Here is a 14,324-nt window from a genome sequence, read left to right as displayed (position 1 = left end):
AAACGTTAATTTTAAAAAATATGTGAAGATATTTCTTTGGGGGGTGCCCTGAAATCTAATTGTTTGCTTCATGGGGATAGTGATGTAATTCTAAGCAGCTTCCAAAGATGGAAGTAGATGCTACCAGCATTCCTATGTGATCTGAGCAGCAGTTCACACAGCAGTGGCTATTTGATTGGGAAAACTTTCAACTGACCACTACCACCGCTGGCCTCCCTGTCACCACCAAGGAACAGACCACTCAAGAAGCAAAGTATTCAGGATCCCTGAGGCGGAGAAGGCACATTATCTTTGGATAAGAAGCAATTGAGGCAAAATGGAGTTTGTTTATAGCCATGTTTTTGGTGTCCAAACACAACATACAGTGCAGAGCTCTGGAATGAGCAGCCATTGACTGGGTGGTTGTGTGATTTGGCAATGTTTCCACTTCTCAGAGCCCAGCTTTGTCCTTTGTAAAATAGAAATAACAATAAAAATAGAAACAACGCCTATTTACAGAGTTGCTGTGAAAATCTATCCAGCTCAGGTGTATACATGTAAAACACTTTGTGAACAAAACAAAACAAAAAACTAAACACATATCCATAGACAGAGTTGTTGCACATGTGCAAGGACACCCACAAGCAGAATCTTGATCCATCAGCATGAAGATCACTAGCTCAGGGTCTGAATTGAGGGCTAGAAGAAGTGGCTGTCCTTTCAGTCCTGGTCATCCACCCCTCCAAGTGGGCTCTTTGGACATGGTCTGCCCTGAGATTGTCACTGTAGGCTCCTCCCTTCCCAGACTTTCCCAGAACCTCATGCAGAGAGCCCTTCAAAGTGCAGCTCATTCTTTCCAACACAGTCTTGACACTCATGTCACTTATTTTCCAGAGTATGGGTCTGAAGACCCATGGAGTTGACACTACTGTTTGTCTGTGGAGAGGAACAGCTATTACAACATTAAGACTGCCTGGCAATACTGCACAGCCTTCATTCAAATAAAATGTTGCAAATTCCCAGCAGGTGGTACATATGCACCTCCATCCAAGCAGCTCTCAGTCCACCCATGAATCTCACTCATGAATTATGCATTCTTGAGAGCTGTTTAGTTCCCCTCTCTGACAGACATAAAAATGGTAATTTTCATTTTCCCTTATTGTTAAGGAGACCATATGGGAGGTGATGATGCAGAGCAAAGATAATATAAATTTCACAAACACAGCTCCATGGAGGGGATGCTGTGTGGTCCTAAACTCACCAGTGGTCTGGTCCATACTAACCTGGGTGGAGACAGTGCCCACCCAGCAGGAAGGAGCTAGCCCTCTCTGAGAAGTGATGACTCAGAGCTCATGACCTGCAGTTCTGAGGTGGATGGGTGTTATGCAGACAGTGTGTCACCCACTTCCATCAGACCTCCAGAGAAAGTCCTTGTTTGTGATTTGAGTGAGCCCTTCAGAATTTGCCTGTTTTCTTTCAGTCAACTAGACAAAAGCAGTCCTAACAAAAAGCTTCTATCATTTCACTGCAGGACCTCTGCTGTCTGTGCACTGAGTAGAGGCTCTTATTAGCATTTTATGTGCATTTTAATTAATCAAAATTGGAAAGGGTACAATCATCACCTGTGGGCTTCATCTGTGTCTGAGTAGGAATGTCAGGGGAAACACGAGGACGCACTGCAGGGGTGGTCCTGGTGGCAAAGTTGTCCACGTAGGTGGTAGGCTCACATAGAGTACGCACCTGAGTGTTTGGTGCTTCCGGTGACCACATTCACCTGAAGCCACCTGAGGAAGTTGCCAACATGCATTGCAGTTTGGTGCAGAATGTCTCCAGCCTGCAATAGAAGGCTGTATGTTTAACAAACTCCTGCAGCTCACAAAGAGAGCTAGGAAGCTAATGACCCTCTTTTTCAGGAGGAAATGCTCCATTTCCTTTTTAGAAAACAAAAGCTGGAGTAAAATAAGCACATAGAGTGACCCTGGTTTAGGGTGAGTCAGTGAGTGTAGCATGTGCTGATGAGGAAATAAAATTCACAGTGGGGGACCCAGCAAGTGGGATAACCAATGAGGACAAAAGCATCCTCTACCTAGGTATGTAGAAATAGAAGCACATTGGCAGGGCCCAGCCCTTTAGCACCTTGGAGCACTGGTGTGCCCTCTGCAGGGAGGTTTGGTCAGTGTTAGAATCATCCCAGCTGCTTTTTAAAAACCACTCTGGCTCAGAATAAAAAGTAGAATTTACATATATATGTGTGTGCCTTCTGAGAGTGCTCAATTCTATCCTCTGATAAATTAGATCTTTACCCCCACTGTCCAGCACTCCATCCCAAAGATCTATGAAGTAATTGACTTCTGTAGGATTTTATCTTCTGTGAGATGACTCAAGAGCCTTGTACCCAGGATTTTTCTCTTCCTGTTCTTGGTAAGAATTCCCTTCACTGGGGACTTCCTTTTGGGGGGAAGTACTTGCAGACAATCACACGAGTGACCTTCCCGAAGGCTTCTCCTTGTGCCAGCCTCCACCTCTATGTCAAAAGGGCATTGTAGAGCAGTTCCTTTATTAATTCTCTTCCCCACCCATTTATCTCCTACAGAGCAACTACTCAAGTGACACAGAGAGTGAGGACAACTTCCTCATGATGCCCCCACGGGACCACCTGGGCCTCAGCGTCTTCTCCATGCTCTGCTGCTTCTGGCCTTTTGGTGTCGCGGCCTTCTACCTGTCCCACGAGGTAAGGCCTTGCTCTGTCGGTCACACACGCGCAACACATCCAGCCCATGAAGAGAGCTCAAGAAGCCATTCAGCTCATGCCACCAGAGGGGTTCATAATTTATGGTTGGAGAATAGTCCCTGGGTGGTCAGGGCCACCTAACCTCATTTTCATCATAGGATTACCGTGGCCCCTGGGGCAAGGTGGGCAGTCTTCAGGAAGAGGACTGAGTGAGGGAAACAAGTGTACACTTGGAAAAAACAGATAGATTGGGGAGCTTGGCCTTCAAGCAGGCACTTGAGCCCTGCCAGCAGGATTGAGCCAGTGCTGGGAAGCATTGTGCCCAGGGCAACAGTGTCTAACTTACTGAGAAAGGAGATGAAGGTGGTTTTGCTTTCTTTATAAAAGGCTCATTCATATAAGATACATTCTAGTTTCATACCGTGTTTCCCCAAAAATAAGACCTAGCCGGACAATCAGTTTTTTTGTGTCTTTTGGAGAAAAAATTAATATAAGACCTTGCCTTATTTTACTAGACTACAAGACCCAGTTTTATGTAATATAATATAATATAATACCGGGTCTTACATTAATTTTTACTCCAAAAGACACATTAGAGCTGATTGTCCCGCTAGGTCTTATTATCGGGGAAACACGGTAGCAGCCTCGGCATACTCACCCCAAATTAATGTTCTGCTAGAGGAAAGGGTGTGGAGTGGCCATGCTTTCCTTCACCCAGGACTTCTAAAGGTATCAGTTCCCAGCCCTTTTTCACTGCAAAGCATCCTTCTTGTTATACCTTCATGGAACCCAGGTTTTGAAAGTTTTCCTCCAGCAAATGAAGAGTATTCTTTCAGAAATAACCTGTGTCCCCATTTTCATTAATCAAAGGAAGATGTTTATACTTGCTAATTAAAGCATGAGGTTTCAGCATCACCATGACCCACACTATCATCCCAACCAAACAGAAAGGCAGCCCCATAGGCTGGCCAGGAAGAGCATGACACCACGCTCCTTGATGTGCTCAAGGCGTCTTGAATTTCCATCAGTGCTGGGGTTCCCTTCCTGCTTCTAGGGTTCAGGGCTGAAGCTTCAAGCAGCTGACTATGGCAGGTTTTTTGCTTGAAACATTTATTTATTTCTCTTGGCTTGAAAACAGATTCCCTGGCAGAGCCCAGCAGTGGCCTCTCACTGCTTCTTGCTGGCTTCATTACTGATTCTGTTTTGTTTGACTGGTGAGAGCCTTTCCCTTGCCCCCTCCCCGCTTCTTGACACCATGGAGGAGTAGGGGAGAACAGTGAACTTACTGGCAGTGGTGCTCCTGAGGGCAGGAGCGTCTTAGCAGGGATACTGGAAAGGCCCTCCAAGGCAGGGGTAGGAAAGCTGAGGGATGAGGTGGGGCCCTGTACAGCACTGCTCTGTGATCTTTGTTCTGGAGTATAATGGATGGGGCAGTGGGTGATGGGAAAGTCCAGCACTGCTGAGGTTGGGCTGAGTGGTTACTACATGTCCATGGATGGCCTGGAGGGTTACTCTGAACACCTCTTGTGTGAGTTTGTCCTATAAATGCCAAAGACCCCCATTCTTTGGGGCACAAGCATAGGCTGGAAATCAATTCTGCCATGTCTGGTAGGGGCCTGAGTGGCTGTGGGGTAGGGCAAAGCCTGGGTGTTGCTGCACCCCAAGGAGAGGATGTGGGTACTGTGTACACTGAGGACTGGGACACAGGGCGGGACGTGGAGAAAGCATATGGATAGATGCCCTCTGTATGGGGAACATGCTTGAAGAAGACCCCGGAGGCAGAATGTTTACCCCCCACTCCTGTTTACACTGTACCCGGAACCTGGGTTAGAAGCATACTGCACATTGACAGAGTCATTTCACTACAAAAGGGAAGGTCATGATGGAGCCAAGAGAACTGGCTTCTCACACATTGTGGGCAGGTCTGGCTTTTCCCATGAGCTGAATATGTGGTGTCAACCCTCTCTCCTGCATTCCAGTTCCACCACATGGCAAGGTGAAGGAGGGTCAGTCACTCCCAGCCTCCTGGGACCAATCCCACTAAAGAAAGCCTTTACCCTCACCTCCTGAGCAGGAGGGCACCATCGACATCAGAAATCTATTTTGGTTGCCAAATTTTAGAGTGGGATTGATTTTTTTTACCTTGGATTCCACTAGGACAGGTGTTACCTGTTCAAAGAGATGAGAGTAAACATCACATAAACAAATCTGCAGGGTGTCTAGAGGAGGTAAGCCCTGGATTAAAGGAGAGCGCACAGGGAAATGTTGCCTACACGGCCAGATGCAGAGGCAGCCCCTTGTCTTGGCTGCTCCACACATCCTAGGGTAAAGCCTCTGTCTCTGGAACAGGGCAAACTATGCACAGCATCTTTGTCTGAAAGATTGTAATTATAATAAAAATCAAAGCCATAATTGCGGAGACTGGCATTTAGAGTCTCTTTCTCAGAAAGCAATTTTATTCTTCACTTGGTAAGAACCTCTTAGACTTGGGCCTGAGAAGTCATGAAGTTTAATACCTTCAATGATAAAGATAATTCTGATTATTTATTCAACAGTGAATGTGAAATGCAATTTTTGTGGAAGCCTCTGGACATAGCTCTTAGAGATGAAGGCAAAAGTGTAGGGGTTGCATTCAGTGTTGGAATAAAAATAGGGGCCTCAGGGGTCCCTAGCTCTGTCCTTCTTTCCACTGTGCTTTGAGGGTGAGCACAGAAGAAAAGAAATCTCTGGAGGTGAGTGCACTTCACAGAGCTTGTATCCAAATCTTTCCACATGGGAACTCCCAGGCTGAGAGCAGCTTTCTCCTTTACAGTCCACAGCTGTGCAGTTCTGTGCTCCTACCACTTGTGGCACACAGGCTTCAGCACAGCCATGAGGCTGCCATGCATGCTGTTTGTGCCTCTATAGCCTAGCTGCAGACAGGTACTCGGATAGCAGGCAACTGTAAAAGGGCAAGTGTGTACATGCAACAGAACAGACACTCTGAGAGTCATTACACTCAATGAAATCAGTGCTTTCCTGAGCAAATCAGCTGGGAGTTTTACCCCAGGCACTAGAGTGTCCAAAGCCATCTCTGCACTGCCCTTTGTGGCTGCCTCCAATGGGGGCTGGGGTGGTGATGTCAGAGTAGAGCAAATAGCATATTGATGAAGCCAAGACGACTCAAGTTCCAAGTGCTGTTCACAAGGGAATCTTTGACATCGGTGTGACTTTAGTTTGTTTGTTTTCTGTTCTTTTACCACAGATCATAGTTCAGTGTAGTCACTGACAATTAGGCAGTGTCTGCACTTTGTCAGACAACCAGTCAGTGAGGTCAAGGGAACATGAAAGGCCATGCCAGGAAAATAAAACAAAAATCTCAGTGGTTGGATAACATGGAGGAGTGGTGAGACAAGTTAACCAGACCTCTAGACTTGATAAAACCCGGGATAATTTTTGTTCTGTCCTATTCCAGCTGGGCCCAAGCCAGTAGGCAACTTCGCCATGCCTCAGTTTCCTGATCCCTAAAGTGGTACTAAATAACCTATGGCAGGGAACTGACAGGGTGAGGGAAGTGACGTTAGAGAGGAAGATGCCAGAATGTTCCTGGGAAGCAGCAGGTACTGAACACGCTCTACTGGAAACTCACATTTTCTGGAAACATGTGGGTTCCTAGGTGAAGGGACACCTGGAAGGAGACATAGGCTCTTTTCTCCACCATATTTTATAATTTGCAAGAGGTGTTAAGTAGTAGTAATGGTAGTAATAAAAGTGTTTGTAAACTGGGTAACATATGCTGATCTACTAGGTGCTGGCCCCATGTTAAATATTGTACATCTGGCTTCTCAGGGAGTGGTCCTGACCAATAGCATTGGCATCCCTAGCACTGTTAGAAATGCACGTTGTGTGGGCCGACCACAGAGCTGCTCAATCAGAGCCTCTGGGATGAGAGCAGGAGCCTGGGAACCTGATGCTGCCTTCAGTTTGAGTAGTGCTATTGGACACGCATGACCTAGCAAGTCTGTGTTGTGGCACTGCCATCACATCACTTTGTGACCATGAAATCAGGGTTCAGTGAGGTTGGATAGTGCCCTAAGGCCATGGCTGGCTGGCACTGGGCTGGGACTGCCCGGACAGCCTGGCTCAGAGCCATCTCTGGAAAAGGCAGTTGGTTGAGCCTAACTGTCATTAAGGACTTAATATGGAGGACCGTGGAGGAGAATGAGTGTAGCATTTTCCACAACTTCATTTTAGTCCAACAGTCTTAATTGTTTGATCCAGCTCCAATACAAGCAAGCTTCATAAACCATTTTGTAGAGAGGAAAGGGTTGTGTGCAATTTTGGTAAATACATCTAGGAACTGATGCTTCTGATCGATGTTGAGAATAGAAAGGAATCCATAATTTGTTGAGCAACTGCTGTGAGTTAGTTAATATACACATTTTATCTCATTTAATATTTGCAATGAATCTGAAAGGTGGAAAATTATTATACCCATTTTACAGATAAAGAATGAATTTTAAAGGGATTTATTTATAGAAATTAGAGCGGTAGAAAGTATGGGTACAAGATGCAAATATAGATATTTCTAATCCTTAAAATCAAATTTTCTGCAGTATAATTTTGACTTTTATCTATTTGAAAACAAAAATAGAAGCACAGTACTTGCTTCTGAATCTGATCCTCCACCTTGCTAGGAGGGTGGTGTAGTGAGGAAGAGAAGCCCATTCTAGAAAGCACTGTGATGCTTATCTTCAGCACCTTCACTCAATACCATGTGGCAGGTGCCAGCTTGAGACTCAAGCTGGAGACCTTCCCCCAAGGAGGCCTTGGGTCTGTAACTAGGCATTGGGTAGACCTGAGGGTACCATGCCCTGTATCTACTGCAGCTATCTTCTGTATTTATGCATATATTATGTTATCATTCTATTTCATTTCATTTCATAAAATGTTTCCTTCCTTTGCTAACTGCAACATTGTAACAATAATTAAATGAGAAAGGGTATTAAGAATCAGATTATGAATATTATGAATAGAACCAGCAAAGGGAATTGGACAAATTAAGGGAAAAAAGGAAATCTCTTTATGGTACTAAAACCTAGAAGAATGGGACTCCAACCTGGTCAGTAACTGTGTCCTTGAAATCCATTCATTCATCCGACATTTACGGAGCACCTACTATCATCTGGGTGCAGGTATATAGCAGTGATCAAAACAGAACCCCACCTTTACAAAATTGACATTCTAGTGATGAGAAGCAGGAAACAAATAAAAGTAAATTATAGAGTGCTCAATTGCAATAAGTTATAAAGGAGAAAAATTAAGTTGGAAATGGATATGAGGCATACATTTTTCAATGGGGCATTCATGGAACGGCTGTTTTAGAGGATAGCATTTCATGATAAAAACTACAGAGTGAGCTATGAGGATCTCTTGAGAAAGAGCATTTCCAGCAGAGGGACAGCCAGTGCAAGGCTCTAAGGTGGGAACATGACTGGGGAATTTGAGAACGGTGTGGAGGCTACCATGGCTGAAGCAGGTGCCCTTTGGGTTTGGAAGTAGGAAGTGAAGCCAGAGAGGTAACAAGACTTGGGTAGGTGGGGGTAGACACCACTGGGCGTTTTAGGTGAGAAGCCACTGGGATGTTTGAGCAGGAGAGAGACAACATCTGTGTCCACACTATCGGGGAAGCATGTGGAGAGCAAGGGTAGAAGCAGGGACACCATGCTGGAGGCTGGTGTAATCATCCAGAAGAGGCAGTTGTGCTCTGGACTGCAGTTATGGCTGAGAATTTAGAGAAAAGTGAGGAGACAAGAATGAATTGTGGAAGGGTTGTGGTCAACAGATTTCTGTTGTGGGTGTGAGAGGAGGAAAGAATGGAAGGACCCCTTGAAAGGTGGAATCTCCACTGGCCAGGGGAAAGTGAAGGGTACTTTTTGCCAAAGGTACAGTCTGGGCTTTGACCCTTTGACCCTTTGACCCTGGCAGGGTTACAATGACTGGTGGCATCCAAGTGAAGGCACCAAATAGGAAGCTGGATGTGCACATTTGGGAGGAGGTTCAAGGCAGAAATGTGGGCTAAGGACAGGAATTAAGACCAGGTTTGAGTGTTAAGCTCTCAGCAATTAGGAGGCCAGTGGCAGCATTGATGAGCAGTCTTGGGGGTGCTGGAAGTGAAAGCCCATGAGTGTGGGTTCAAGAGAGAACAGGAGAAAAATATCCAGGTGACACTGAGCTGTGCTGCTGGGAGCTAGAACAGTGAGCACTGTACAGAGTGTACAACAGGGACTTCTGGGTGCTGGCTACGCACTTGCTACCGTACCCGTAAGTGTAAAGCTCAGTAAGTGAAAACTGGCTTACTTACTGCGCTTCACATTTGTGATTTGTGTACTTTTCTGTAGATATGTTATACTTTAATTAAAAGGTATTTTTTAAATTATGGGAAAAGAGCAATTGGGTATGGTACATTGAATTACCCCTTTTGAAAAGTTTTGCTATAAATAGAAAGAGAGAAATGAGTGGTAGCTGATAGGAGAGTGATATCAAGAGCATTTCTTTTTTTAAGTAGGAGAAATTGTAGCATATTTGTATGCTGATGAATATGATCCAACAAACAGGGAAAATCAATGTTTCATTTGATAGGGGGAGATGGTAAAAGAGAATTTCTGGTGAGATGTTCTTGTGCAGGTAGTTGGAGTGAGAAGTGGAGGGAGCTCATGAATTCATGCAGAGTGGCAGGAGATGGGTGGGAGCTGCACAGAAAGCTGGGCTAAGGCACAAGGTGAAGTTTGAGGAGCAATGAGGCTGCACCCAGGGAGGGCATGGCAGGATTGTGGCACCTGATGGAGTTGAGCATGCCTTGGCAACCAGGACCTCTGCAGAGCTACCTTAGCAACATTCTTTCAGTGCTAATGAGCTCTGGTGTGGGCAGAGGGGTGATTCACCAGGGCTGCCAACATGCCTGAAGAAGACCACAGAGAAAGAGAAGCAGGAACTCAGTGATGTAGGCAAAGGAGCAGTTGGGACATCAGGCTGTGGAATCTGAGTAAAATGCGAAGGGAGGATTTGAGGACAGTGTTTGGGGGGTGGGGTGGGGGGGTTGGGGGGAACAGTAATAAACATGCCCCCTCCCTGTGCACTAAGCATTTGCTGTGCTGGGCGCCATGCTGGTCATTTGCACACATTGTCCCTCACTCGCATCCTGCAGCAGGCTTCTGAGGGTGGTGCGCCTTTCCACATTTTCAGATGAAGAAATAGGCCCTAAGAGGTCATGTAGGCAGTCCCATCTCCCATTTCCAGGACAGAGCCTAGATCCCCACCCTGCTCCAACATCATTGCCCACTTATGGGTTGGTGCTCAGTAATTAAGTACTTGGGGACTGACCCCACCCAAATAGTGTTTAAAGAAACCATGGGCATTGTTTAGACATTATAAATCCCTATATAGAGAAGAAGCATATTAAATACAGAATCCTTTCTTCTTGTTTTCTCAGTGAAATAAGAAGCCTGATTATAGCTTTCAGGGATATGTCTGTCCTTTCCCCATCTGACTCCATCAAGACTGAATAATATTAAATTACAGGAGAGAACCAGCAATCCTGAGTAATGATACATACTAAAGGTATTTGTTTCTCCTGAATGTGACTTTCTTCAGCAGAGTAGATATGTAAGTCAAGTACATTGCAGGCAGTACCCTTTCCCCTCTAAATAAGGGGCTCTGCAAATTCTGCAAAGGTGGAGGGAAACAATTATGGGATTTTTTTTTTTTAATTTTATTAGTTTCACACAGTGTGAGGGATATAAATGATAAACATCTAAGTAGTGCTTTGTCTTGTGCACCTGAAACTAATTATGGGATTTTGAGTGTGAAAACCTGTCACTCAGATAAGCTCTGATAGAACACATGAGGGACATCATTGCTGTTCCAAAGGGAGTTAAACACTTCTTTTCTGAATCTTTACCCTGGATAGTAATACTAATTGTTTGTGGCTCGTTCCTAGTATTCTTCTCAGTGTTTTCAGCCTGTTTCCCAGAAAGAACCCAAACTGTTCTATAATTGCCATCAGGACATTGTGCCTCTCAAGGAGAATGAGGGCATGGTTTCCTGGCAGGCTACCAAATAATGCCATTTGTTGTATTTCATTTTCATAGTTGGTACTTGAGCCACCGTGCTTTTGAAAAAAAACCAACCAGTGGGGCTATCAGGACTTGGTTGACTGGCTCCATCTTCCAGTTTCTTTTTTCTTTTTAATTAGTTTATTGGGGTGACAATGGTTAGTAAAGGTTTCAAGTGTACAATTCTGTATTACATCATCTATAAATCATATTGTATGTTCACCACCCAGAGTCAGTTCTCCTTCCATTACCATATGTATATTTAATCCCATTTACCCTCACCTACCATACCCCTCCCCCGTTACCCTCTGCTAACCACTAAACTATTGTCTGCAAAAAAGTCGAGAACCACATGGTTTCACCGATATGTGGGATATAAGCTGAAAGCAACAAAGGGACAAAACAAACAAATAAAAAAACAAAAACCCAGTTTCTTTTTTTTATTAAAGTTTATTGGGGTGACAACTGTTAGCAAAGTTACATAGACTTCAGGTGTAAAATTATCTATTACATCATCTATATATCACATTGTGTGTTCACCACCCAGAGTCAGTTCTTCCATCACCATATATTTGATCCCTTCTACCCTCATCTATCACCCGCTCTCCTATTACCTTCTGGTAACCACTAAATTGTTGTCTGTGTCTATGAGTTTTTGTTTCTTCATTTGTTTGTCTTGTTCCTTTGTTGTTTTCACATCAAAAGAATGAAACTGGACTGCTCTCTGTCACCATGTACCAAAATTAACTCAAAATGGATCAAAGACCTAAACATAAGATCTGCATAGAAGAAAACATAGGTACTAAACTTATACACCTTGGGTTCAAAGAGGATTTTATGAATTTGACTTCAAAGTCAAGGGAAGGAAAAGCTAAAATAAATGAATGAGACTATATCAAACTAAAATGCTTCTGCAAGAAGCATTGATTTGGGCCTTTCTTATTTCCTTTTTGGATACAAATACAAGGATAGATAGATACATAGATAGATGATAGATGATAGATAGACAGACAGACAGACAGACAGATAGATGATATATAGACCTCCAAAAAGATAATGTTGTTATTGTTTTATATTGTCAGTATTTATTTTTATATACACACGTATTCCACTCCTTTTTTCCTTATTCCTTCCGGAATCATTGACCTCCTAACTTGAATAACTTCCGTTTTGTCTAGAGAACGTCCTTTAGAATTTCCTTTAGTATGGATCTGCAGGTATCAAATTCTCTCTCTTTTTTGTCATTGGAAATACCTTTTTGTTACTTTCATACTTTTTATTACTTGTATTACTTTTATACTTGTTTTCACTAGGTATAGAATTTTGATTCACAATTCCCTCTTCAGTTGTGTTGAAACTTCTGATAAACCCATTCATTGAATTATAATATCCTTTTTTAAAATTTATCAGTTGAGAACTGACTCTGGGTGATGAACACACAATGGAATTTATAGATGATGTAATACAGAATTGTGCACCTGAAATCTATGTAATTTTACTAACAATTGTCACCCCAATAAATTTAATAAAAAAATAAAAAAATAAAAATTTATCAGTTCTAGATTTTCTTTCTTTTTTCTATTTCAGATCTCCTGTAATTCTTTTTATACTTTCCAATTAACCTGCCAAGATTTTCAAACTTTTTTTATTTCCTTGAATATAGTAAGTAGAGATGTTTTATAGTCTGTGCCTGATGATTACAACATCTAGAATCCTTGTAAGTCTGTTAGTTTTTTTCCTCCGTTTTCTCATTCATGTTATATTTTCTTAAACTTTTTAAAACTTATATGCTGGTGATTATTTTTGAAAAATAAAGTATTCATTGAAGTATTTTGAGGTTTATGATGATGCCACCTTCCTTCAGATAGACTATTTCTTTGCTTTTCTCAGGATACAGGGCAAAAAGAATTCAGGGTCACCATAGTCCAACCTCAAGTGTTTTTTTTCAAGTTCAAGTTGTTGGGGTTTATTTTTTTTTAAAACAAAGCATATTACAACATTATTAAAAATCCATTAATACGTTAATATCAAGAAACTGAGTATTTTTTAATTAAAGTTTACTGGGGTGATAATTGTTAATAAAGTTACATAGATTTCAGGTGTACAATTCTGTAATACATTGTATATATATATAATCACATTGTGTGTTCACCACCCAGAGTCAGTTCTCTTTCTATCACCATATGTTTGATTCCCTTTACCCTCATCTACAACCCCCCTCCCCGCTTACCCTCTGGTAACCACTAAGCTATTGTTTGTGTCTATGAGCTTTTGTTTCTTCAATAGTACCATTTGCAAAAACATGGATGGAGGGTAAGGGGGATCGAATATATGGTGATGGAAGGAGAACTGACTCTGGGTGATGAACACACAATGGGATTTATAGATGATGTAATACAGAATTGTACACCTGAAATCTATGTAATTTTACTAACAATTGTCACCTCAATAAATTTAATAAAAAAAAAAAAACATGGATGGATCTTGAGATTGTTATGCTTAGAAAAATAAGTCAGACAGAAAAAGTCGAGTATTTTTTTAAATTTTATTTTATTAAATTTATTGGGGTGACAATTGTTAGCAAAATTACATAGATTTCAGGTGTACAATTCTGTATTACATCATCTATAAATCCCATTGTGTGTTCATCACCCAGAGTCAGTTCTCCTTCCATCACCATATATTCGATCCCCCTTACCCTCATCTCCCACCCCCCACCCCCCACCCCCCTTACCCTCTGGTTTGGTGGTTGCCAGAGTATTTTTTAATATTATTGATTTTTTATTTTTTTTCAGAACAGTTGGCATTCAATTTATTTTGTATTAGTTTCAGGTGTACAGCATAGTGTTTAGACATTTATAAAATTTATGCAGTGATCCCCCTGATTAATCTAGTACCCACCTGCCACTATACATAGTTGTTGCAACATTATTGACCATATTCCTTATGCTGTATATTACATCCTCATGATTATCTTGTAACTACCAATTTGTATTTCTTTTTTTTTTTTAAGATTTTTATTGAGGAAGGGGAACAGGACTTTATTGGGGAACAGTGTGTACTTCTAGGCCTTTTTTCCAAGTCAAGTTATTGTCCTTTCAATCTTAGTTGTGGAGGGTGCCATTCAGCTTCAAGTTGTTGTCCTTTCAGTCTTAGTTGTGGAGGGCGAAGCTCAGCTCCAGGTCCTATTGCCGTTTTCTAGTTGCAGGGGGCACAGCCCACCATCCCTTGCGGGACTCGAGGAGTTGAACTGGCAACCTTGTGGTTGAGAGCCCACTGGCCCATGTGGGAATCGAACCGGCAGCCTTTGAGTTAGGAGCATGGAGCTCTAACCACCTGAGCCACCAGGCCGGTCCCCCAATTTGTATTTCTTAATCCCTTCACCTTTTTCACCCAGCTTGCCAACTCCCCACCCCTCTGGCAATCAGCAGTTTGTTTTCTGCATCTGTGAGTCTGTTTCTGTTGTGTTTGTTTGTTTATTTTGTTCTTTAGATCCAATGTATAAGTAAGATCACATGGTA

The 14,324-nt window shown here is 42.7% G+C and overlaps 1 protein-coding gene across 6 annotated transcripts in view; it reads left to right on the top strand.

Moving 5' to 3' along the window:
• The window catches only part of SYNDIG1 (synapse differentiation inducing 1), a 154,402-nt gene that overhangs the window by 104,197 nt on the left and 35,881 nt on the right, over positions 1 to 14,324 (top strand). For all 6 annotated transcript variants that reach the window (XM_074317311.1, XM_074317310.1, XM_074317315.1 and 3 more), the window contains one exon: positions 2,573 to 2,710. In XM_074317311.1, the coding sequence (XP_074173412.1) occupies positions 2,573 to 2,710 (138 nt within the window). The remainder of the gene's footprint in view (positions 1 to 2,572; positions 2,711 to 14,324) is intronic.

The sequence above is a fragment of the Rhinolophus sinicus genome, linkage group LG13 (genome assembly GCF_036562045.2).
Source record: "Rhinolophus sinicus isolate RSC01 linkage group LG13, ASM3656204v1, whole genome shotgun sequence".
In the NCBI taxonomy this organism is placed as follows: domain Eukaryota; kingdom Metazoa; phylum Chordata; class Mammalia; order Chiroptera; family Rhinolophidae; genus Rhinolophus; species Rhinolophus sinicus.
Note: the sequence above shows the minus strand (reverse complement) of the source record. Positions and strands in the feature narration are given on the sequence as shown.